General features: G+C 51.2%; 1 protein-coding gene across 32 annotated transcripts in view; it reads right to left on the bottom strand.

Annotated features, from left to right (window-relative positions):
- The window catches only part of IKZF1 (IKAROS family zinc finger 1), a 102,387-nt gene that overhangs the window by 18,291 nt on the left and 58,735 nt on the right, over nucleotides 1-25,361 (bottom strand). For 25 of the 32 annotated variants that reach the window (XM_042913828.1, XM_042913826.1, XM_042913865.1 and 22 more), the window contains 3 exons: nucleotides 18,673-18,732; nucleotides 10,269-10,529; nucleotides 3,705-3,872 (listed from right to left, as the gene is read on the bottom strand). In XM_042913828.1, coding sequence (XP_042769762.1) covers nucleotides 3,705-3,872; nucleotides 10,269-10,529; nucleotides 18,673-18,732 — 489 coding nt within the window. The remainder of the gene's footprint in view (nucleotides 1-3,704; nucleotides 3,873-10,268; nucleotides 10,530-18,672; nucleotides 18,733-25,361) is intronic. The other 7 variants (XM_042913764.1, XM_042913778.1, XM_042913880.1 and 4 more) reach the window with 2 other exon arrangements.

Genomic DNA, 25,361 nt, shown 5'->3' with positions numbered 1-25,361 from the left:
TAACTCCCAAATTCTCTTCTACTGAAATCACTGTTCTTTAACTGGAGGAAATGGGCCATCACCGTGTGATCGCATGGGCACCACGTGGGCGGAGACGTGAGGGATGTCCCCAGTTGCCTGGAGGATACATAGACGCCCCTCTAAAGTCAGACTCGTCCATGTCTATGTTGTGGGCCAGGTCTGGCATGACACTGGTGACAGATCTAAATGCACCCAAAGTGGATTCAGTTGCAGGATGCTAAACTGGATAACTTGAGGTCTCGAAGATACCACAGCGGATAGTGATGCGTTAATGAAATGAGCATTTGTTTCCAAAATGTATTTTCCTGTTCTAGCTTCAAAAAGCTCTGTGTTCTCCCCAAAAGCTTAAGGATGGCGTGGTCTCTGGATCAGCCCTGACCAATAAAACTCACTATGACGATGGATGTGTTCTTCATCTGTGCCGTCCAATGCGATAGTCATTGTACTGTTCAATATGGTGGCCACCCGTGAACCACTGAGCATGCAAAGTCTGGCTACAGTCACTGAGGACTGAAGTTTTGATTTCGTTTAAGTTTAATTGACGAAACTTAAATTTAAATGCCACATATGGCTAGTGGCCACTGCTTTAGGCAGTGCAGTATCTATAATGAGGTTAGTTCCTCCCAAACTTTATGGAGCGGTATTTTAGGGAAAGAAGACTCACGCCAACAAATTCATATCGTGCCCAAGCTTAATGACTTTCATAGACAGCGTTTTAAGAGATGAGATAAGTAAAGTATCTTTATTTACGTAAGGAATATAAATTTCCATCCGAAGACCAGAATCTTCTCCTACTTCCTTCTCACGTTGTTAGATTTCACATATCTGAATGTATTATATAAAAATCAATACCATCCAAATCGGAAGGCTTGGTAAAATGGTTCAACCAAAGCTTGTACTGGTTCCATCTCTTCCTTAGGTGAACAGAAGCAATGGTTAGAGAAGACTAAGACGAAATGTAAAATTTGACCTTTGGAGCATTTCACAGAGGAAGAAAGGGATCCATCCCTACGTGTAGAAAGCATCGCATCCCTAACACCGGGGAAGTGACCTGGAAATGCAGTGTTGCCTAAAATACACCTTGAAGCACAGCCCAAGATTCTGAAGGGAAGAAAGTCTCTAGCTCGGCTTGTGACTTCCAAAGAAGGCGGTGAGGAAGGAAGGGCCTCCCCTACCCTGCCAGACCGCCCCACCCTGTATCGATCTGGGACAAAGCTATAGTCACATCTCGCCACTGATGTGTCGTTGGCCTTTGGAACCTCAAGCCACCGCCAGCCGCCAGAGAAAACTGTGAGATGGATCACGGTTTCAGTGGAGTTGGGAGGGAGGCAGTGGGCCACTTCACAATGGAATAGAATGTGGCCCCATTTGGGTTTGCAGATGAAGAGCGAAGTCTTCATTTTATTCTAGTGAAGTCCTCTTATGGAGCCTCCATCGGCGTCTTTTCCGAGAGCTGTGTGGCTTCCTCAGGTGGCGGAGTCACCAGCAGCCCTGGGTCAATGGTATCGTATTACCTACTTGCTCATCAGCGCATCCGTGATAGAAACAAGCTGTCCAAAGTCTACCACGCTCCTGCATAATTACTCAAGTAACTGGCCGTGCTTAGAGCAGGGGACCGTCATGCCTCGAAGGACGTCAGCGGGCATGGAACCAGAGTGGCCTAAAGTACTGCATTGGATGCTCCAGACTTCACAGTAGGAAGGAAAGAAAAGAGAGAGGCATCACTTCAAGGTTCACGGACTGCCGTGCAGGCGAGATTTCGGCTGCCAATCAGAGTAACTGGGGATTACGAGGACACGGTTGGCGTCGTGTGAGGATGAGTCTTGGTGTCTTCCGCCTACGTGGGGTCGTGGTTCCTACTGCCTCAATGGAGTACTGTTGGCAACCATGCTGATGTCCACTTGACCTGCACGGATGACGGATGCGAAGTGCCTCTGCCCTAGACCACCCAGTCTGCTCGTCACATCTGAAACCTTATCATTTCCCTGCACACCTTCCCTTCTTGGCCGGGGGGGGGGGGGGGAGGGGGGGCGGGCAGCACATGGGCTCCTCGTTATTGACACAGGTGAACACCGAAGAATGCTCACTGTCGCCCTCCTGTCCTCCGGTTTGGGGTGGGCCATCTGTTCCCCCTGTCCCCTGCAGCACAGCCCTCCCCGCCCCCCCCCGGGGCCCCCGCACGTTCCAGGCCCCCCTGGGGGGAATGGGTGGCTTCGGCCCCACCATCACCCCCTGCTGACCTCAGTTTTGTATACCTCCTCTCTTGGAAGATTTTAAGTTTTCTAATTAAAGAGCATTTGGGGGATCGGCATGGAGAGGAGGTGTCATGTCTGGACCCCAAAAGGGAACCGGCAGTCCCAGGGCCCCTGTGACCACCTGCTTCGCCTCCTCGTGAGCTACTGCAGGTACCTGCCGCACCCCCCACCAGCAGAAAGACTACGAAACGCTGGCTAAAATGCGTCCCGCGCCCCCTTCTAGGGTCACTTACGGATTGATGCGTTCGTGTGCAATGTGTCTGAAGGTAAACCTTAGAAACTCACCTTCCACTGTGGACTCTAGCCCCTCCTTCTATTGGAAGTCTCTCCTGAAACCTCCTGCCCTGCCCTGGAGACCGGCCGTCCCCTCCCTGCGCTCCCACCATCCCCTCAGAGGCTGGCGTCACCACACTTGCAGCACGTTGGTGCTTCGCTACTGCCCACCTGCCTCCCCCACAGAGAGCGGTGTCCCTGGGCGCTCAGTACATACTCACGGGCCACAGAACGGGGCACAAGGAGAGGCCACTAAAGCCTCACTATTAACTACACTCCTCATTGGGGCGCCTGGGTGGCTTGGTCAGTTGGGCGTCCGACTTCGGCTCAGGTCATGATCTCACGGTCCGTGAGTTCGAGCCCCGCGTCGGGCTCTGTGCTGACAGCTCAGAGCCTGGAGCCTGTTTCAGATTCTGTGTCTCCCTCTCTCTCTGTCCCTCCCCTATTCATGCTCTGTCTCTCTCTGTCTCAAAAATAAATAAATATTAAAAAAAAAATTAACTACACTCCTCACACCTGGGAGGAGACAGCCCCGACTATAGGCAGATCTTCCCCAGGAGGCAGCATCCCTACCAATGGGGACAGTGTGGCCCTGGCGAGGTCTGGAGGGAGCTGGTCTGAAGCCTCTTCCTCCCCCAAGTGGCCTCTTAGCTGAGGCGTGACTGGCTCCTGGCACGAGTTACACAGTTGGGCCCACTCAGGGCAGTGTCCCCCTGGGGAGTGGGGGGACAGGCGTGTCCCCAGCCAGGACAGAGAGCGGCAGGCCCTTCTCGCGTCATCGCTCAGCTTTGCAAAGTAACTATGCCCGTGACCACCGCTCTGCGTAAAGCAGTAATACGAGTGACTTCGCAATTCCGATAAAGACATGTATTTGGGAACTTTGGGGACACGACCCGCGCACCCCGTGGAAAGCACACGGCTGGCAAAGCCGCTTAGAAAAGCCTCACTTACCTGTCGAAACACTCTCTGTAAATTGGGACTTCTGTGCGCGCACGCGTGTCATTTCCCACCCACATCATCTGGTTTTGGGGGGAGTCAAACTCGGGGACGGGGGCACGGATGCTCGGGGCGTGAGGGGGTGTTCCCCTGGGCCGGGCCGGCCTGCAGGGGGCGCTCCGGCGCGTGCGCGCACACATACGCGCCCAGTGGACCTACCGGAGTGCGTCCTCAGGTGGCCAGTGAGGGCGTCCCGCCGGCGGCATGCGTAATTGCAGAGATGACACTTAAAGGGCTTCTCCCCAGAGTGCAGCTTGATGTGCCGAAGCAGGTTGCCCTTCTGCGTGAACGAGGCCCCGCACTGGTTGCACTGGAAAGGCCGCTCGCCTGGGAGGAGGAGAGGGGATTGGTGAGAACAAAACTCTGCGCGCTCGCGCGCGGGGACAGGTGCAGGACCCGCGAGGAAGTTGCTTCCCACGGGGGCCCGGTGACTTCCACCCGCTGCAGGTTTGATAGAACACGAGGCTTTCAGACTAAACCTGCCAGTTCCTTAACGCTTCACTGGTTGGGTCAATTTGATCTGAAAATCTAATTTTTTTTCCCTAAATCAGAATGGCACATCACAATGCAAATTCAAACTCATTTAAATAAAGTGACTGCAACATTTTGTGATGAAGAGCCACTCTTCCTGATCAGCAGTTTTGGAATAAACCAATATCCAATTTTGCGTGTTGTGGCATTTGGTGGGGTTTTTAATGTGGCTTTTTTCAAAGGGTCTTTAAAATATGCCACTGAAGCAAGCAAAATAAAAAGGAAACTCATTAAAAATGCATTTCAGGATCACAAGTTCATTTCAGCGTTACATTCTTATATTTAAATGAAAGGCACTTCATTATAACTGTTATAATAAGTTCTTTTCATTTACATTTTCCCTGTATTTTCCCTTTCAATTTCTTCTCCATTACCTGTCTGTCCCTACGCAGGCAAATCAGGAAGGAGACAGACAGAGAGAGTGTGAGGCTGAGAGAGAGAGAGAGAGAGAGAGAGAGAGAGAGAGAGAGAGAAGGAGAAAGATTGAATAAAATAAGTTAAGAAAGAGAAGTCCAAAGACAAGTCCCTAATCCCCCCCCCCCCCCCCCAAATGGTAGGGCATCCAAGCCAGGGCCACATGGAGGTTTCTGGCTTTTTCCTTTTTTGCTTTCCTCCCCAAATCCTGAACCCGTGAAGCTCTCGCTGGCCTCTATGCACAGAAGATAAGTTGTATTTTCAGTACAACTATTCTAAGAGATGCACATGACTTGCTATTAGGAATTCTGGGGATGTTATAGCTGGAGTGGTGGCCAAGAAAGCGTGGGACCCTCTGCTGGATGTGGCAGTGCCTGACTGTATGCGGGGGGACCCCACAGAGGGACACACGCGGGCATCTGTGGGAAAGAAACAGGCTACTGAGCAGTCCTGGGGCTCGGACTCCCTCCCGCTCTGAGCTGGTGACCATCTTGCTTCGTTCTCGTGTTAGAAGAAGAATATACCTGTCAGGTTTAAGCACACATTAAAGCTCTTTTGGAAACAACTGCTTTTTCTTTTCTTTTCCTTTTTTTTTTTTTTTTTTTTTTTTAGAAGAGCTCTATGCGACCACAGTATCTGGTGTTGAGATATCATGAAAAAAAAAAAAAAAAACACTTCCTGGTAACGGGTTTCTTTTTTTTTTTTCTTAGGAAAAAACACCGTGCGAAAATGCGTCTTTAACAATGTTCCCAAATGATTGATGTGGTTTGGGTGAACGAGACAGAACTCTGACCAAAGTAGAAGCATGTCCGGTCCTATGAAGATCGCCACCAGCTTCGGCGTAAAAGTTTACACGGGCACCTGGATGTCATGATGGTTACTGCTTTTGTTTTCAGGCAGGGCGGTCGGATGTGCTAGTCCAAAAAATGAAACTAACGTGTGATTTTTCATTGCAGGCTGGGGGTGGGGTGAGGGAATGCTGCTACCAAACAGGGCGTATTCGCTATTTCCCCAAATCTGTATCTGGGTTGCACTTGGCTGGGCAAAGAGGGTTGAAAGTCAAGCAGGTGAGGTGGTGACAGTAAAACCAACCAGCAAGAATGAAGGAAATCCCTGAGATACAAGCCCGTGCTGGGTCAGAAGATTCCAAGAGCTGGTGGCCAGGTGACCCTGAGAAGCGTCCAGGAGCATCTGATGATCTATCAGAAACACTTCTGGGCCATCGTCACCCACGTGCATGAACGTAGATATTTTAACTCCGAGCAGGTGCAAGGGAAAAGAGGAGTCAGTGGTCCCTGGGGGCCGGAGACCCGGCAGGGTGGAGTGGGTTACGTCAGGGTGCACCTTCAGTTGGACATTCTGGAAAGGCAGTCAGTAAGGAATGCTCTCGCCACAAAACTGCTTCTAATAAGGGTGGAGGACTCTTCCTAGCCAGCTGTGTGAGGTACCCCCTCCACGCCGATGAGGCTGGGGGATCCTGCGGTGGACATAGGAGGGGCAGGTCATTAAAGCCATGCTCCCCTCCCCGCCCCCCAGCCCCCTTCTGCAGAACAGGGCAGGAAGGAAAGAAAGGCGGCCGTTTCTTCAAGAGTGAAATCTGTCTTCTAATGTGAGTCAGTGGTTCTCGCGTCTCTTGCTGAGCCTGGCGTCTTAATCCTGCTGGCTGGCTTTCCTTGGAAATCTATTTGTTTCTGATTGCCTGGGCCGGCATGAATATGTAACGGGGGGCATGGAGACTCGGAGGGAGCGTTCTCCGAAGTGACAACACAGTGTTCAACTCAAGGCAGTTTCCCTTTGGAGCTGCTAACAGGAAGGGGGGCACCGCCCCGCTGCTGGACGGCAGAACGCAGTGCACGTTATTTGTGTCTCTCTGTTCGCCACTGTCAGCTGCTTGCCTCCTGTGGGTCCTTCGTTCGTGTGGCGTAGCTAAGTGAGATCAAGGGTCCCAGGGCTGGATGTCTTTTATGTAGTGGGATGAAGACTTTATTATCCTGAACTCAAAAATTAAGTTCATCTCAGTGACTGTGCAGATGTGCCACTTTAGGGACTCTCTGGAAGAATGTTTGAGCCCCCGGGGAGCCTGGGTGGCTCGGTCGGTTAAGTGCCTGACTCTTGATTTCGGCTCAGCTCGTGATCTCAGGGTTCGTGGGATTGAGCCCCACGTTGGGCTCTGTGCTCACAGCCTGGAATTTACTTGGGATTCTCTCTCTCCTTCTGCCCCTCTCCCCTTTGCATTCTCTCAAAAGAAATAAACATTGAAAATTTTAAATGTTTTTTTTAAAAAAGGATGTTTGAGACCCTTTGTACAACTTTATGGGTAAAAAACAAAGTCTTCACGGATGCTTCCATCAAAATTTAAGAGGGTCTACCAGAAAAAGGTAGATTAGGGGCACCTGGGGGCTCAGTCAGTAAAGCATCTGACATCGGCTCAGGTCATGATCTCCTGGTTTGTGAGTTCGAGCCCCCTCGTCCGGCTCTGTGCTGACAGCTCAGAGCCTGGAGCCTGCTTCAGATTCTGTGTCTCCCTCTCTCTCTCTGCCCCTTCCCCACTCGTGCACTCTCTCTCTCTCTCTCTCAAAAATAAGCATTAAAAAAAAGTAGGTAGATTAAAAAATATACACCTGAGCTGCAAGAATGAACACATGCCGACTGCAACCGTACCTTGGAGCAGATCGTAATTTGCTGCTGATGCACTGAGCGTTTTTGTTTTACAGATGGGAGCAGAGTAGGCCTGAGACCGTACCCGTAACCATAACTCTGATGCTTTTCTTTATTGTTAAAGCTCCCATCATTTAGAATACTAACGCTGCATATTTGCATGGCGGGGTTTCCCCTGCCCGGCATGCCTCTTTCACAGCACTCTCCCCTGTGATTCTCACATTCGCCCTAAGGTGTTGGCGGGGAAGGTGCTGCTATTACAATGCAGTTAACATACAGAAACCGAGCAGCAACACTAGGGAAGGAAGTGGTCGGGTCAGCCAACAGTTCGGACAATGGCACGAACAGCCCCTCACTGAGGTGGCGCTATGGGGCGCAGGGCGGGGAGACAGCCCCTGGGGGCTGCCGTTTATCGGGCAAGGGAACCCTGGTGCGCCTGGCTCGCCTGGCCGTGGGCAGGTGCCGTCCTTGGCTTCTGGGCGGAAATCAGCAGGCTGGGCCCGGGCTCCTGCGTGAAGAGCCGTCTGAAGTGGCAAGGCTGACGGTGTGCTCCTGGCCACACGTCCTGCCGTCCACGGATGCGCCGGGTCTGGGCTCCAGCACCCCGCGCGTCCTCTGTGGTGTGCCCCAGGGTCTGCATCTTGGCGTGATCTCCCGGTGATTACATGGCCCCGGAGTTTGAGAAGCCTTGCCCTTGAAGCACTGGAAACGTGGAGAGTTCAGGCTGGGACGGAGGCCTGGCACAGCTCGCCTTTTCTAACGTCATTCCGCTCGGATCCCAGGAAAACGGACACCTTTCTAGCACGTCTAACGTACCGAAACCTAGTTTGGCCAGTGTGTTTCTGGAACTCCCTGTGACCCTGACCTCACATTTATGGGGGTGGGAATACACTGTGAAGACAATCCACGGGCTTACTGTTTCAGTCTGGTTGTTTGTTTAGTAAAAGCCAAGCCAGGAACGATAACATCGGTGGTGTCTCTCTGTCCCTACTTCTGGAACGTACTCCCTCCGTGAGGGAAGCATGGCTGGTATGTACCTGGGCGCTCAGCGCTATCTGTGGGAGCGGAAAAGGCCGCTGCTCCTCTGCATATCCAGACTTGGCAGGTTTATTCATTAAAAGCAATTATTCTTTTTATCGCGGCCGGCAGTCATTATATTTCGGCAATTTAGTATGCCAGAATTTGATTCATTTATCAAATATTTATTTAAGAGAATTTTCACTGTACAGTCAGGCTTTACATGAATTAGCAGGAAAGTAATTCATTTGTGAGACCCTCTTCCTCCATCAGGAATGTATTAACATGGGTCCCGGCGTATTCTGTTAAGTGTCTATCACAGAGTAACCTACCTTCACTTTAATTTCCACCTCATTACAAAAGGGGAGAGCCTGACTACTCTCACGCAAGCCTGACTTAGGGCTTGACGGGAGGGGTCCATTTCGCCGGATAATTTGAAAATTAAGGGACGCGTTAGGAAAAGCAAAGTTTGCTTAATTTCACAGGTCAAATTTTTTTTTTTTTTTATCGAAGAGGAACATTCACCGAAAATAAACCTCTTTTCTGGCTTTCCAGGGGTCTTACAAATAGAAGGTGTCACTTTGGAGGCTGCCCTGATACAGACGTAAAACTTACGACTGGGCAGAAGTCGGCACTTCCTCCCAAGCCAGCAACTTTGCTCTGCGGTTCTTCTGAATTCCCGCTTAATTTCTGATCATCGCCTATGGGTTTGGCCCCGTTTGAGACTCACACAAGGCTGGAATTTGCAAGTCGTCTTCCTACTTCCCTAAGCTGTCTGATAAAACCTACATGACTCCCAAGCAAGCATTTCAAGTGTTTCCTTCTCCTCCTCTTGTGGAGTGTGGTGACCGATGGCTGGCTTTATGGCGACCCACCAACGCCAACCCCTGGACAGCGAGGACCCTGGGTTCCTATGTTTTCTGTTTAAACTCTCGGGGACCGCTCAAGGTGGCAAATTTACGGTGTTTGGCATGCCTTTCGGCCAAAGAGGAACGTTTCTCTTCAGTTCAAAGGACACCTCGTGCACGCAGTGGAAGAGAACATGTGACCCATCAAGGCCGTCTGGTGCCATTAGAGATGACTCCACAGTTGTGGTGGGAAGGCTTGGGGCTGGCCGTCTGCCATGACCGAGTATAGGGAGGGGACAGAACTACGTCCCCTCTCCCCAGTGTGAGAACATCTCGTGACCTTGGGCACAGCCATCGGACACTACAACGTCCTCACTTTTGGACACAGAATTCCACCTTCTCTGACGCCTCCAAAGCCTCCAGCACACAGAAGCTTCGACAGGAAGTTCTTTACCAATTGGAGATGGAAACTCGGGGCAATGGACCATCGTTGTTCTCGGGCTCACCTGCTGGTGGATAAGGCTGCCCAAGAACCAATCTGAACTCTGTGAAAGACGGTCTCCTGCAGCTTCTCCATCACTCCCTCGTGTTTCTAAAAACCAAGCTCTGTGAGTTTGAATTTAAGAAATGCACATTTCGGGGCACCCCGGGAGGCTCAGCTGGTTAAGCAGCTGACTCCTGGATTTCAGCTCAGGTCAGGATCTCACCGTTCATGAGTTCAAGCCTCACGTCAGGCTCTGTCAGCACAGACCCTGCTTGGGATTCTCTCTCTCTCTCCGCCCCTCCCCTGTTCTCGTGCTCTCTCAAAATAAAGAAACTTTAATAAGTAAGTAAATAAATAACAGTAGTTCTAGGAGGCATCTTTGTTAAAAAAAAAAAAAAAAAAAGAAATGCAATTTTTACTCGTGGTTTCTCGGGGGAACCTCCGAGGAGTAGATTTCAGCGGGTCGATCTCTTTGGGTTTTGTTCCGTCTTGTGTGAGGGGTGAGCTCATCTGACAGGAGCCCCCTAACAGCACAGCGCCCGCTACTTGGCTTAGCGGTGGGACCTCGGGCCCCAGACAGAACTTTCCAGGCCGGGAACGCTCCCCCTGCGTATGGGTCGGAATTGGTGCACGTTTCGAGGTGGCTGCAGAAAAACAACACTACGCTCGGGAGACGGGTTCCGAACACTCAGCCGAGAAAGGGCAGATGCCTCCTGCCACACCCCGCGGAACTTTCCGGGCCACCGAAGGAGGGACTACGCCAGGCCTTACCAGTGTGGCTTCTTTTGTGGACCATGAGCACATTGGGGCCGATGCAAATTATCCCACAGACATCACACTTTAGTTTGCCGTTAGGAAGTCGAATGCCTCCAGCTCCTGACAGAGCTCTGCTGCCTTGGCCACTGTGGGGGCCATTCATTTTCTCTCCCGCGGCATCAAGCACTCGTAAATCCTCCGCACATTCTTCCCCATTCACTTCACAGGCCCGCCCATTCTCTTCATCACTCTGAGCCTCTACTTTAACATTACCGGCTGAAAGAAACAATACAGGGGCCACTCAGTGTCATCGCAAAAACAAAACAAGACAAAAACAACACAGCAGCAAAAAAGACACCACTTGCAAGCGGAGAAGGTTCTCGAAGGTCCTCGGCAGCCTGGACCCCGGGGACAGCAGCCCGCGACTGGGGTCACGTCCGGCTCGCCTGGGGCTCTGGGGAAACCCATGGGTGGGTGGGGAGGGGGAGAACCTGTCACAGTCACGTGATACGCCTCCCGGGTTGGGCAGGCCAGGGATGGGGGTGGGGCGAAGCGGTCACGTGATGCGTCTCCCGCGCCAGGCGGGGAGGGGCGGGGAAGAGCTGGCCACGTGATATGCCGCCCGCTGGGGGCGGGCAGAGAGCCAGTCTCGCGACATACCTCCGGGGACGGGGGGGGGGGGGGGGGGGGGGGGGGGGGGGTGTAGGAGGGGCTGGGGCAGACTGGCCACGTGATATGCCTCCAGTGCTGGGGGGAGGGGCTTTGGTCACGTGACAGTGCCTCCTGTGATGGGTGGGCGGGCAAGAACTGGTCATGTGATGTGCCTCCGGGGCTGGGCAAAGTCCCTCCTAAGCGGTTATTAAGCCTGAGAACCTCGTTCTACTTAACGAGGCCACCTTTCCGTGTTCCTCGTGTTCATAAACTCTGGGACAAGGCTCAGTAAACCACGCTATTTCTGGCCACGGATGCCCGAAGGAGTTCTCAACCGGTTTTCTTTTTTTGGAACGTGATCGTTCTAACTCCTTTGGGTTCTTGACGATAATAAAACCTGTGCCCTAGAGTAGCGTCACCGTGTGGCACGTGTCTCCAGGTGGCTGAAGGGTCTAGTCCTTTGTAAAAGTGGCAGATCTCATTGGCCTTTCAAAGGGAGCGCCCTGCGTGAGGGTGAAGGGCTCATATTAACCAACGCCCTGACCGCTGTTTACCCTGTAGTAGCGATCCCTCTAAGTCACATTTAGGGTGGTGATTTCTGTCATTCACACGTTTTTCTTGGTAAAGAAAATCAGAGGCATCTCGTTTGTCATCTGGGAAACACAGCCTGATGATGAAGGTTGTTGATGGTAAGTCCATCACTGTAATCAGTGGGAGAAACCGCGATGACCCTGAAAGCTAGCGTCTCCGTCATGGTCTCTATAGGTTAATAAGAGCAGGTAGGTCAATTCGGCCAAGTACAAGAAACAATGGCATAGATAGATGGTAGTCCGTACTATGAAATCTTTGATCGATGTTTAGAATCACTGGGTCTCCAGGCGTGGTCCTTGGACCATCAGCATCAGCGAGAACTTGTCAGAAGAGCAAATTCTCTGGTCCACCCCAGACACGCTGAGCTAGAAACTCTGGGGTTGGACCCAGCACTCTGTTCTCACGAGCCCTCCTGGAGTTTCCAACGTACAGTCAGGTCTGAGACCGTGGTTTCAAATAATCAACCTAATTCATAACACACCAGGTTCATTTTATTCAGTGACCACTGGGAATAAATCGAGAGCCCGGACTCTGAGGTCGACATTCCTGGCTGGGAACGTCAGCTCCACCCCACTCATTGGGAGTGCTGGGACCTTGGGCGAGTCACACACCTTCTCTGTGCCTTGGTTTCCTAATCCGTCAAAGCCAGAACGATCAGCACTGGCTCGCCGGGGGCGCTGGGAGGACTCTCATCAGTGGTAAGCCCAGGAGAAGTCGGCTTAGGATGGGGACTGGGTGTGACAAGTGGGAAGCACGTTCTCCACGGAGCTGTCTGTGGACGGCTCACCCCAGTAGTATCTGTGACACTTCCTTTGTGCCAGGCACACAGCGCTTCACTCGCTCTGGAGTAGTTAGCCCTCACGGTGACCCGGTGAGGGGGGGTAATGCTACTCTCCTATTTCACAGTTGAAGAAACCCAGGCACAGAGAGGCTGAACAGCTTGGGAAGGTCACACAGCTAGCAAGTGGGAGACCTGGGAGGTACTACAGGTGTCCTGCCTCCAGTGCCCACATCCCTAAACTGCCAGACTACCAAGGTTTTCCTATTAGCTCTCTGGGGACACAAATGAATACATGGGACAAATTAGATGGAACGTGGGCCCGAGCCCTCACTGTGGATTTTGAGATCCCAGGAGCGAGGGAGTATCTCCTCTGATCAGATCCCAGCATTATGTCCAGTCAGAGGGTGCCTCACATGTGTTTCTCTACAAGACTCCGAAGATCAGAGCCTCAGAAGCACCCGAGAGGCCCCCTGCTGACCTCTCCCAGCTGCCAGAGAAAAGGACCAAGTCCCACTGACTCACCTGCACAAGGCAGGCAAGGAAGGGGGGTGCCACCAGGCCTTTTGGCTTCTGAACTCTCTAGAATCCGTATTCCTAGGCACATGCTTTGAATCCTTTGAGGTGGAAGCTAATTCCTGGGGTCTCATTATCACTGAACTCTGCGCTAGAATGCTCTGGAAACATGACAGTCAAGTTTCAAAGACTTCTGAACTCCTTAACCTGGGATGATGATGATTATTTTTTAAGTTTAGTTATTCTCGAGAGAGACAGAGACAGCATGAGCGAGGGAGGGGCAGAGAGAGAGAGAGAGGGAGAGAGACACGATCCCAAGCAGGCTCCACTCGCAGTGCAGAGCCTGATGCAGGGTTCATGAGTTCATGACCTGAGCTGAAACCAAGAGTTGGATGCTTAACTGACTGAGCCACCCAGGCGCCCCTAACCTGGGATTGTTTTTAATCACCCAACTGGTGTTTTTTTTTTTTTTTTTTTTTTTTTTTTTTTTAAATGAGATTGGGGCATTCCAGAGCTTGGTGGAGCAAATTATCGTCGCTGGGCAAGTTCTCTCGCCAGTGGCGCTGAGACACAAGGGTGGTGGTCTGGACACCCGTGGCTGGAAGAAGGAAACCACAGGATGGAGAAGCATGGGGATAACCCCCTTAGCACTCGGCTCTGTCTCACACAGTCGGAGGCAACCTCTTAGACAGCAATGACCCTCGCTTTCCCAAAAGTACAGTTGCCAGGAACCACGACTTATTTTACGTTAAGACAGACAGGTATTTCTGTGACCGTCGGGTGTGCTCTGTGGCTTGTGCTGTTGATGACGGGGTGGGCGCTTCCTGGTGAGGAACAAGAGAACGGGAAAGCCTCAGGGTGACCTTCAGGGTGACATCGGCCACAGCACACCACTTGCAGCCAAGGCAAAGCCGTACCAGGAAGGAAGAAGGATGGCACGGCGGGGGAGGGGCGGGGGGCACAGCGTGGATGTCACCTTAAATGCCACAGAGGCCCTCAAGCCAGCCTGGATACCAGGCACTAATCTGACTTTCTCATTACTGTTACGCCATGTGACGTTTCCTCTAAGAAATGTCACAGAAGCAAAAGAGCCAGGAGGCTCAGATGGCACGAGAGCCTGTTATAAACCATCCTGAGATTCTGCGGACCCCAGGTACGGTTTTCGGTAGATCTGGGCAGCACCGGTCGAGGCCGAGCTCAAAGACTAGATAGAATTCAGGATCCTGTGATGCTGCAGGCTGCTGGAGAAAAGATCACGGACAATACCCTCGATCCCTGGTGGCGAGCTCAAGCAGCCATGAGGGACGGGAACTTGACAGGGTTCCGTGTAAGCAGACAGGGTACGCGTTTCCGACTAGGAGTCGAGCAGAAGATGCAGAGTGTTTTAGGGCCGGAAGCTTGCCAGAACTTTGCGGCCACATTCTAGGCTGCATTAGGACAGGAAAAATCCGTAGAGACAGAGAGAAAGGATGCCTGATGGGGGAGGGGCCGGGGGCACAGGTGAGAACACAGACCGCAGGTGGACACCACCATCGGCCAAGGGCAGGTCAGAGTCACGCACAGGTGAACGTTCCCTAAATATGGGCGAAAAGCTTTCCTGTCTTTCTGGACAGATGCAGACTGCGTGCTGGCCGCACAGAAGAGACGGACGGACCTCTGTTCACCCGCGGAGGGTGTCCACGAAACGGGGCCTCCCTTCTGGCTGGGAGGAGGACACAGGCAATACGCCTATTACACTCAAGGGGTCAGGGCATAAACCTGTCTTAATAAGTCGCAAACACACCGATCTCAAAATTGTGATCTACTAGACATAAATGTACAGTCCAGTTAAAATAGACCTTTAAAAAAACACAAACTCAGGATGGGGCGGTTGGCTTCACTTATCTAAGTGTGAAAGAGGGGTTTTGGTGTTTTGGCTCAATTAGTGATGTGGCCGGAAAAAGGAAAAAACAGAAGATGCCGCCTTGGGGTCCTGCACACGGTGAAATCCGGAGTCCCCTGCCCTGGCCAGGCCGTAAGCCTCCGCTAAAAAGGGCAGGCACAGTCTGCAGTGGTCAGAAGGAAGGAAGTCAGCGGGGACTGAGCACACTTGGGGCGTCCATGGGGCTGGACAAGCTCGGCTCAGGGAAACAACACGCGGGGCTGGGAGGCTGAGGCTGAACAGAGAGCAGGGGGGCCTGGGTGGCCCTGGCACCACACGGCCCAGAGGTGGTGCCCAGGGAGCAGGTTCCTTCTGCAGGTGGGCTGGGGGGGGGGGGCACCTGCGTGGACAACCTCCGGGTGCATGCACACAGGAAGACCTGGGAGGTCTGTGTGAGTGTTGCGTGTGTGAGCCCGCCATTTTGAATTCCACAACCCTGCAGAAGTCAATGGCACCAGTAACCGTTTTCCCTGATGAAGCATTCATGACAGATGAATGGCCTTTATTTAAGCTGTTCCAACTCCTGGCCTGGAGCCCACCCAAAGGGTATGCACGAGTCCTACTCCACTCCCTTGAGAAAAGTCAACTGGAACGGGAGAGTCTTCGTTTTCTTCGTGATCTCCCTTGAAGGACGCAGGTCGACCGGCCCAGTGAGTTCCCTGAAATAGCAGGTCTCCCCTAGCTTGTATTTCTTGTACTTTGCTCCACTGCACGCATGTTGTCTCTAAGCTAACCAGGGCTCCTGCTGACCGGCTGTCCCTACCCTGAATTCCTAACCCACGCCATCTGTTCCATTTTCTTGGAGCTGGAACTGCTCATACGTGCCCTTATGTCTACGAAACGCTACGGTCTCCCTCAACGTAGGGTTTATACTTACACGTATTTTGCAACTCCTCCCCCTACCACTCAGAAAAATGTCGAACTCAGTAAGGTACTGAATTGACCCGATTAAATATAGAACAAGAAGTGGACGTTCACGCGTTTCTTTGCCCCAGAACGCGCTGGCTCAGGCCTAACCCTGAAGCTCTTTTGTGGACTACGGACCGCGCATGGACAGGCGCTCCGTTTTATTATTTAGTAAACGTGACTTATATATTAAGAGCTGATGTCTTCAAATCTTGAGTCAAGAGTTACCATCTCAGATGCTGTTTTAAATTAGGAACATTTAAAATATTATGGTTATATACTCTAGGGGTCTCGTACGTTATTAGTAACACAGCAGTCCCAAGAGAGACCCCAGGCCCCTAAAGTAAGGTGGACTTCAGCGTGGGGACAAGTTTAGCACCGAAGAATTCGGAGAAGCCAGGCAACTCAGGGTCAACGGAGCCCAGAGGCTCCATCCACTGCCAAGCACTGAACGTACTCATGAATGATTAAAGCATTTTAATGCATAGATATAACGTGCACTGGTGGCACCCCCCCTCCCCCGCCCCCCGACAAATGGGTTCTGTTTCCTCTGCGTTGTCTTTTCCCTTTTAGAAAGTGTCTTGGCATTTACCAGTAATGTAAAGGTTTGGTACTCAGAGTGTGCCTTTCCATTGTAAAGACACCCTGAAATTGTTCCTATGGTGTGAGTTTAGGCCACATAAGCCTGGAGCCCTCAATATTTTAAATGGGAAAAAAAAATGGGAGAGAGAAATAGACCCGCAACCAGTGACTAGCCAGCCAAAATTAAATGGAATAAAAATATTCACGACAGATCTGGAATGAGTGCGATGATGCTAAAATTTGAGGGGCATCTGGGTGGCTCAGTCGGTTAAGTGTCTTGACTCTTGGTTTCTGCTCAGGTCATGATCTCAGGGTTCATGGGTTTGAGCCCCGTATCGGGCTCTGTGCAGACAGCGTGGAGCCTGCTTGGGATTCTCTGCCTCCCTCTCTCTCTGCCTCTCTCTCTCTCACACACACACATGCAATAAATAAATAAACATTTAAATGAAAATTTATAAATAAGTAGATAAATAAAATTTGAGATGAAGAGGAAATATATAGATGCTTCTGTGCTGCCTCGTAAAAAGTGATTTACAAAAATTTTTATGCGTTTTTAAGCTAATAAAACCACTTATTATAACTTCCATCATTTAAAACATAAGGTTTTTTTTCTCTTGCCAAGATGCACGATTAGATCCTTTTAGGCCTTTAAATGAAGTCAGGGAGAGAGAAAAGAGAAAGGGTCTGAAAAAAGCATGAGTTACAAGCAGACTTACATCCTCTTCGGGTGACTAGGAACACAACAAGCTGGGGAAGAGAAGGTAGAGGGGGTCAAACAGGTTGTATTTTTAATTTTCAAGATGGAAAAAAAAAAGGAGGGGATGTGGGGTAAGGAGGGCAATCTCCATCCTGCCCACCAGGTGGCGGTATTGGCCAAGAGCAGCTGGGCTGCTGTTTGGGTGGGGCCATCCTCAAGGACAACAGCCATCTGTGTGGAGGAGGAGGATATTTACAATTTGGGTACGTGGGAGGGGGTGTGGAAGAAAGAGACCCGAATACCTTGTGAATCCATTTGCGTAAACAGAGAGGCATATATCAAAATATATATCATCTACCTTCTAAAATCTCCAAGTAGCATGGGTCTTTAAACAAGCCAGGTTTTACTTACTCAAGTCTTCACCAAAGGACCCGCTTCAACACTACAGCGTGCTTGCCCCTAAACCTTCCTCAGATTTCATGAAAACATTCTGAAAAACCAGAATGCATTTCCTTACTCTTAAGTGCATCTGACGGCTCAACATTTCAGCCATGTGACTGTTCCAATCCTAAAATTGACAAGACTTCTCTGTGCTAGCACCTTCCTGTTTGACGTAATCGTATGAACACACACGCACTTGGGCATATGCATGCATATAAAGACACATCCATACATATAGAGCTTGCAGAAGTCCATCTCTCAAGCTGTCGTTTTAAAGTTGAATCACAGGGAGATCATCAGTGGAAGAAAGATCTCTATAACTTTTCTACACTGGAAAAGCAGTCAATTTCCACTCCAGGTTGTGAGAACAGGGTATGGTTATGTGGCCAGTGCTAAATCCTTCAGGTATCAAAGAGTTTTGATTACCAGGATGTCAGAAACTTACCTTTAATGTTACTGACACCTTTCAGGTTGAGCCTGGATCACTAATTGTTGCAGTACTAACAAGCACGACCTGTTTTCTGACGTTGCTTTAAAACAGGAGAGAATTTACTAACGCACATTCTCAAGGCTTCAGTCCTGAGGGGGGCAACCCGTCTGTGCTCCTTTCAACATTTGGCTCCCTGTGCCTTTTTAAAGGCACACCGCATTCCTTAAAATACTCCTTCGGCGATGCTGCTCTAATCCGTCTATCGTTCACTGACTCCTAACAGCTAAAAATGAAATTAACATCTGCTTTTGGTTTACCAGCTCAGATCAGGAAGGTTCTGCAGGCACAGACTCCTAACTGTGTCCGCTCAGGCAGCGAGGCACCACAGACTAACGGCCTCAAAGCCCTGCCAGCGTGCTCTTCTCGGTTCTGAAATGAATACTTCAGAGCCACAGAAGGAGAGCGTGCATCTTTCTCCGGTCCGACAAATTCGTAAAAGTTACCATGAAAACACACTGGGCTGTTTCATGGGGACAGGAAGTCAGGCCATTTTATCATCACACTCAATAAAAAGGAGATACTCATCACATGAATGGCAACGCTGTTTACCAGCATGACTGGAGTAACAATTCAATCAGTACTATTGTTCCTTCCACCCTTACTGTTACTGCCACAACAAGAGGAACGTCCCATAGTGTATCTTCCAATGGTCTTAAACGCTCCATATGCACGTCCTTGTATCGGTGATGTCCCAGGTGGTTAATGAACAGGACGGTCAAGATGTAGCTCATTGGGTCAAGCATGAAGGAAGGTGGTGTGGACACATGCATTCACAACATTTACGCCATGGAAATGGAGGATGAGGTGAACACGCGTTTGTTTTCTAGAAGCGAAGCATATACTTACGAGAGAAAGATTTGGGAATGAGTGCATGAAAATCCCTAAAGCCATCGGCCCCATATGTAACTGCAATAAAGAAGGAGAAAGAAAGCTGGCTTTTGACAGTGTTCACAAGATACAGTCAGAGTTTAAAAGAAAGGGTCATTTTATTTCTTTTAAAAGAAAGCATGCTTGCTCGAAACCCACGGTTGGCTACTCGTCTGCCACTCTCGGCCTTCGTACAGGCCACTCAATGGTAACATGGTGCTGCTTGCGGGCAGGACCACAGTGCATGGCATGTTATCACCTAACCTCTGCTGTGCCAAACATCTTAGGGGCAGTAACGAACGCGGTGTGCTTCTTAGCGGGCTGAGCGCATGGCAGATTTTCTTCATTCGGCTTTTCAACATTTTCTTAGAAAGTGTTCGTAGAAAATCAGCAATGTTCACACCGCACCCTGAGTGGGGAAAAATTAGTGTTTTCCCCCACCTCAGAATGAGCTATCAATTTCTGTGGGTATTCCTTATCAGCCGCTCTCATAAATGTTATCAGCGCCTCAGATCTTCAAGTCCTTGCTCTGTGTTTGTAGGTCAGAGCTTCCCGACATGTGTCTATGTCTGAAGGCTTAGTAGCTGCCACCCACGCGCACCCATGGAGGCACGCGTGGAGACACGTGTGTGCGCGCACACATGCACACGGAGTTTTCTCTCCAAGGGGGGCATCCCGATGTCTGTCAGCGTGGCGAGCACAGCCTGGCTGCTAAATTAAACTTGTTGGAGCAGCCACCAAATTAGCAGAGGCAAGACGATGGTGTCCCCACAGGAAACGGACCTCCCGGACGTTGCTGGAACCCGTTTCAGCTTCCACACTCCTCTGACTACAGACCCTCTCCATGCTTCCCGTGAAATATTGACTAAAATACTGGGATAATGGGCAAGCATCGTTGGAGAGAGACTCTCAAAGGTGCTCCTCGAAGTGACCACCTTAATCATTTCCTAGCAAACCCTCAGCCTCATTTACACTGTCCCTTGATGGTCTAAACCTCACAGAGACAGTCAGTGTCACATGGCCCACGTGGAACAGGCAGGTCAGTGGTGGCTTGCCCGGGCGCACATGTGCTCGGTGTCCACAGCCAGCCAGCAAAATGAGGCCGATTTTTCAGCGGGCTCTGCACTGAGCTTCGACTCCCTGAGTCACCTTTTCCAATCTCTGGCTCTCTGTGCGCAGGGGTGCAACCATCTCAGATAATGGGGGTATTTAAAGGGCGACGTATTGCCTTTTGAAAACGGGGGCATCACCATACGTGATAGAAGACAGATGAAAAGGCATCGCGGCCACACGCCCCGAGATATTGTTCAAGATTGCTGCTTTGGGGCCTCAGCGTGACGCGACTGGGAGGTCAGTTTCCCCGGGTGTCCTCTTAGGACACAGCTTGTCTGCATCGTGACGCGACCACAATTCAGACGAGCTTTATCATGTTTGTCCTTCATATTTGATTCCCTAAAATGGACACCAAGTTTAAAAAACAGAACACGGCTGTAGCTACAGAGTTACTCTACTCGCCCCCTAGGAAACCTGAGCCGATAGGAGTTCGCACTCACTCATGCACCACACGCGTTTGTGCACAACCGACTTCTCGGTTCAGAAGGACGTGGCCTCCTTATGGACGGTAATTATGCACAACAGGAGAATGTGACACTCACCTTGTCCCGTCCTGTCCAGCCTGGTCCTGTCTTATCTGGTCCTATCCTGTCCTGTCCAGTTTTGTCCACTTCTGTCCTGTCCAGTCTGGTCCTATCCTATCTGGTCCTATCCTGTCCTGTTCTGTCCAGTCTGGTCCTGTCTTGTTCTGTCTGGTCCTGTCCTGACTGGTGCTGCCTGGTCCCGTCTTGTCCAGTCCAGTTCCATCCTATGTCTGTCCTGTCAGGTCCTACCCTATTCTATTTCAGTCTATTTTCATGGAAGGCATTCAGTGGGGGGTTTTGTAAAGGCCAGGTACTTGCAAAGAACTTTCCATAAACTGCCTTTTATCTTCACCACCATCCTACGTGGCAGGAACTATCACTAGTTTATCAGAGAGGAGACTGGGGCTCTGCAGAAGTTCTGGAACCTGTCCTCCTGGAGGTTAGCATGTAAATGCGCAAATCTGAGACTGTATCTAATGAATGCATTACAGCCAGTATTCCAAACACACATTCTCCCTGTGCAGGAAGGGCCTTTGAGAAGCTGTGTTTTCTCTTCCATGGTGCTTGAGAGGCATCAGGAAGACTGTTACCACAGCTGCATACGCACGTTCACACTTAGGTGTGCACGCACACACACACATACTCACCTGCCCATGGGAGTCACAGTGCATTGATCAATAGTCCCCCGCAAGATGAAATGAGTTAACAACGAGCGATTTGGAAAGCGCGGCCCCCCGGCACTGCCCTCTGTGTGGCTTCCCCACCCCAGCTCATCTGGGCCCCGTCACAGTGTCTCATGAGTCCCTCTCCTTCCCTGAGCAGGCTGGTCCAGGGGTCATGCAATCAGATGGGCCACAAAACCCTCCTTCTCACTCATGCAGGCAGATGTCTTACAGGTGCAGACCTGTCCTGTCCCTTATCTCAGTGCTGCTCGTGAGCCTAACACTCGTGGCAAAACAGACCTTCTCGATGGTGCTAGAAGCCCGTGGGAGCCGGGAAGTGATTATCTCCCGATGGGCTTTCAGGCCCGTCTTCGGTTCCTTAGTAAATTCCACCCCAAACTTTAGGCCGTTGTTTTACAAAAGGGTACAGATTAAAAAAAAAAGAAAAGAAAAAAAGAAAAAAAGACTCAATGTATTTTAAATTTTCTGAATGTCACAAAACGCATTTTTCTTGTCAAGAACAAACTGAGTTCATTTGGTTAGGAGTTTTCAATTCACCACATTGTCACTAATATTTTCAAAGAAAACGCTGTGGGTGCCTCAGATTCTGAATTCTATTCGGATTGCCAAATTGACGAACGTCCTGGAAAAACAGATTAAATGCCCACAAACCACACTTTTCAGTTTGCGTTGGGTCGTGCCCGTAAACTTCTCATGATGTTGTCAGTTCAGGGAGACATTAAGACAGACCTGAGATCTTCAAAACAGGAGGAGGAAGTCGGCTCTACTTTCTAGCCAAAGGACACTGACAATTTTCTGGGGGGAGTAAACACGTTTAGATTTGTATTTAGAATTCAGAAATACGCCGGAGTCTGACTTTTATACGTATTCTTCCAATCACATTACCTGTTGGGCATGGTCGGATCATTAGTGTGCTATTCACTGGTGTCAGTGTGGTTTGCAGTGACCTTTGCAAGGCTTACACATCTAGCGTTTCCTGTCCCTGTGCCAGCCAGAGGGTCCCCGATCGGGACTGTAAAGAGAGGCAAAGGGCAGGACCGGGTGACCATCACTGGAGCGCAAACAGCATGGCCGTGCTCCCACTAGAGAACTAGTTAACCTGAACAGATACCAAATCTGGATTCTCTTGAAATTTGTCCATACCTACACATTCCCAGGATGGATATTTGTTTCTTAACCCTCCAGGTTCTACCAGGGGAGGAGAGAGTGCCAGCTGATGTCTCCTGACTGCTCCAGCCTTACAGAAGAGGGGGCTGAACTGCAGACAAGCTTAAAGTCTGACCCACGGATGGAGAGCCGGGGGCGGGCGCTGGTGTGAAGTCAAACCACCTTCTTTCCAGGCTTTGAGGGCGCTGGGGCTCAGGTGATGGGTGTCTCACTCAGCCCTGTCCCCTGCATGGCCCCAGCCATATGCCACGCACCAACGGGCACACAAAATGTTTGTAAAAGAAGGCAGCAGACATGCACCAGACGCTCCCAGCTGTGGGAACTCACCTGGGCTCTGTCACCGCCCGGCTACCCAAATCCAAACTCAAGGTCTTTCTCCAGACCCAGCTAGCCTTCTTCTATCCCGCCTATGCCCACGGCGCTCGGTTCTGGATTCCCCAAGTTCTAACGCATGTGGGGGTCTCACCTCCACCCTGACCTTCCCACCCACTTCTCCCAAGCTTCTGCAGGCTTTTCTCTTCCTGCTTTCCAGTCACGTCCCTTCCCAGCACCGCCACCCAGCCAAGGCTGCCTCAGCCTTTGCCACATCCTGCCAGCACTTCCTGTCACCGCCTGGCACGGAGGTGGGTATACATCCTGTGGTCCTTGCCTTCGGGCCCGTCTTCTGGTCGATCTTGCCTGCTGCCCTGCGACGGTCATGCTAAAGCCTGCCTTCCTCCGCTCACATCCACTCCCCAAACTTCCACTGGTCTGCACCAGTACTGTGAGGCCCAGATCCCGAGTCCTGGGTCTAGGTCCCTCCAGGACCGGTCAGCAGTGACAGTGACTCTCCCAGCCAATCATCCCATTCAGATCATCAAAGGCACGCACCTGATGGAAACACGCAAGGAAAATCAAACCCGCCTCATTTGCAGATACCTTCACTCAGCTGTGCGTATAATTATCTCCTAACTAAAGAGGGAGACGCAGAATCCGAAGCAGGCTCCGGGCTCCGAGCTGTCAGCACAGAGCCCGATGCAGGGCTCGAACCCACGAACTGCGAGCCCGTGACCCGAGCCGCCCAGGTGCCCCTGAGCCCAACTTCTGTGCTCAGATTAAGAGGCTACAAGTATTTTCTTCCCTTCCTCCTGCGCATCGCCTACAGTGTTCAAGGTACTCATCACGGGACTGCTGAGTCAACAGACTTTACTACTACTTTCTGAAGACAGCCATCCGATCACATAAACGTTTTCAGAAGTTCACACACCTCCAGGGAGAAGCTGCCAAGTATGTGGCAGAAAGCACTGTGTTTCCTGGGTCGGTTATGCGTGAGGCTCCTGGGGCACCTAGTATATCGGGGAGCAAGCTAGGAACGGGGGAGATCACTCTTGCCGGGGTTTGTTCCAGGCTGGACCCTCCTGCAGTTCACATAACCGAGCACGTGTGGACTGGCTTTCACTCTGGATGGGTCGCTGGGCTCCTGCTGTGTGCTGAGTCCTATCAACTCATGGGGGGGGGGGGGTGTGTGGCTCCTGGACAGTGCGGTACAGGGGGCTTCAGGTCAGAGGCGTGACTGGCGCTCGGCCCTGCCTCCCATCAGCTGTGCGGACCGAGCACTCAACGCGACCAACTCCGAGCCTCGGTTTCCTCACCCGCCAAGTGGGAATAATCGTATCTATTCTGTCTGGTTCACGTGAAGACTCAGGCGCTTGGTGGGCCGTAGCTTTTTTTCTCGGTGGAAAGACACCGGCAGATAAAGAGAGATGCGTATCTCGGCAACAAAGATTCGGGGCTTCTGGGATCAGCCGTGGCCCACTGACAGGTGCCAACGCGGAAAACCAACGCTTTGTGGGACCTGCCATGACCAGGACAGATGTCCTCAGGGAAACTGCTCTTGGCACCTTGGAATTTTGAGTCTACGCAGGCTTTCGTCCCAAATACTCCTGCTGGGTGCTCCCGTCTGTCTGGGAAGCACCCTGACCGTGTTTCAGGCGAACTGCCAGGTGGTGGGACAATTCTGGTTGCTTCTACTGGGACCTGACTGCAATGGACTGAAGTCCACTTTGCTTTACTTCAAATTGCGGCTGTCAGAGCTGCCTTCCGGAGCAGACGGCACACAGAGCTGACCACCCGAGGAAAAGCCAGCTTCCGACCCTCTCTCCCTGCACACGGCACAGCCGGGGACCTCTCCTACTGTGGTTGATGTTTTCTGAATACGCTTGTAATGCCGCACAGTGAGCTAAGTAGGAGAGAAGAAAAGCTGACTCACAGACCTGTAGTTTAGAAAGGGGAAAACAGGAAGCAAAGACTTTCTTTCCGAAGGGTCCAAGGGAGAATATGGCAGGTTCAGGCGCCACGATTCTGTTGATGGGAAGCTCCGTCAGAGTCGCCGCTTTGGTGACCCCGCAGCCTCCCATCACCCACCCCCTGGGACAAAGTTCATCACAACCTGGGGATGAAACCCTCACCAGACTCAAGGACAGTTGAGGGATAGTTATGTCCTCCTTGCTTTTTCATTTTTTTTTAATGAAAAAGTAACTTTTTTTGGTGAAAATAAGATTTGCTTCTTCTTTTTTAAACGTTTATGTATTTTGAGAGCGAGCGAGCGAGTGAGCACACAAGTAAGGGAGGTGCAGAGAGAGGGAGAGGGAGAGAGAGAGAGAGAGGGAGAGAGAGAGAGAGAGAGAGAGAGAGAGAGAGAGAGAGAATCTCAAGCAGGCTCCACACTGTCAGCGCAAAGCCCGACACAGGGCTCGAACTTATGCCCCTGAGATCATGACCTGAGCTGAAATCAAAGAGTCGGACGCTCAACCGACTGAGCCCCCTGGGCGCCCCAAGATTTGCCTGTCCTGAAGACAGCGGGTATACACAAGGGTCAAGATGAAATTTTCTGAAATTTACCTCCAAGCCCTATAACAAATCTAGAGAAATCATGAAGGGGAGAAAGTGGGGAGGTGGTGATAAGAACACAGTGCGAGAGTGTGACCCAGGCTTACAAAGGGAGAAGGAAAGGGTCACCTTGGGGCCCGGAAGAAGGGCTGAAGGAGGTAGGAGGAGGTGCACCAATACTGACACGCCAGGAGGGTCCCGCCGCGAGCCGGGGGATGAGCGAGTGTGGGGCCCCGGGCAGAAGTGATGACGCGAATGTCCTTTCCCCTCCCGAATCTCACAGGGAGGGATGTTTGTATCACACAGGCCAAAA

Source organism: Panthera leo, chromosome A2 (genome assembly GCF_018350215.1).
Source record: "Panthera leo isolate Ple1 chromosome A2, P.leo_Ple1_pat1.1, whole genome shotgun sequence".
NCBI classification, from domain to species: domain Eukaryota; kingdom Metazoa; phylum Chordata; class Mammalia; order Carnivora; family Felidae; genus Panthera; species Panthera leo.
Note: the sequence above shows the minus strand (reverse complement) of the source record. Positions and strands in the feature narration are given on the sequence as shown.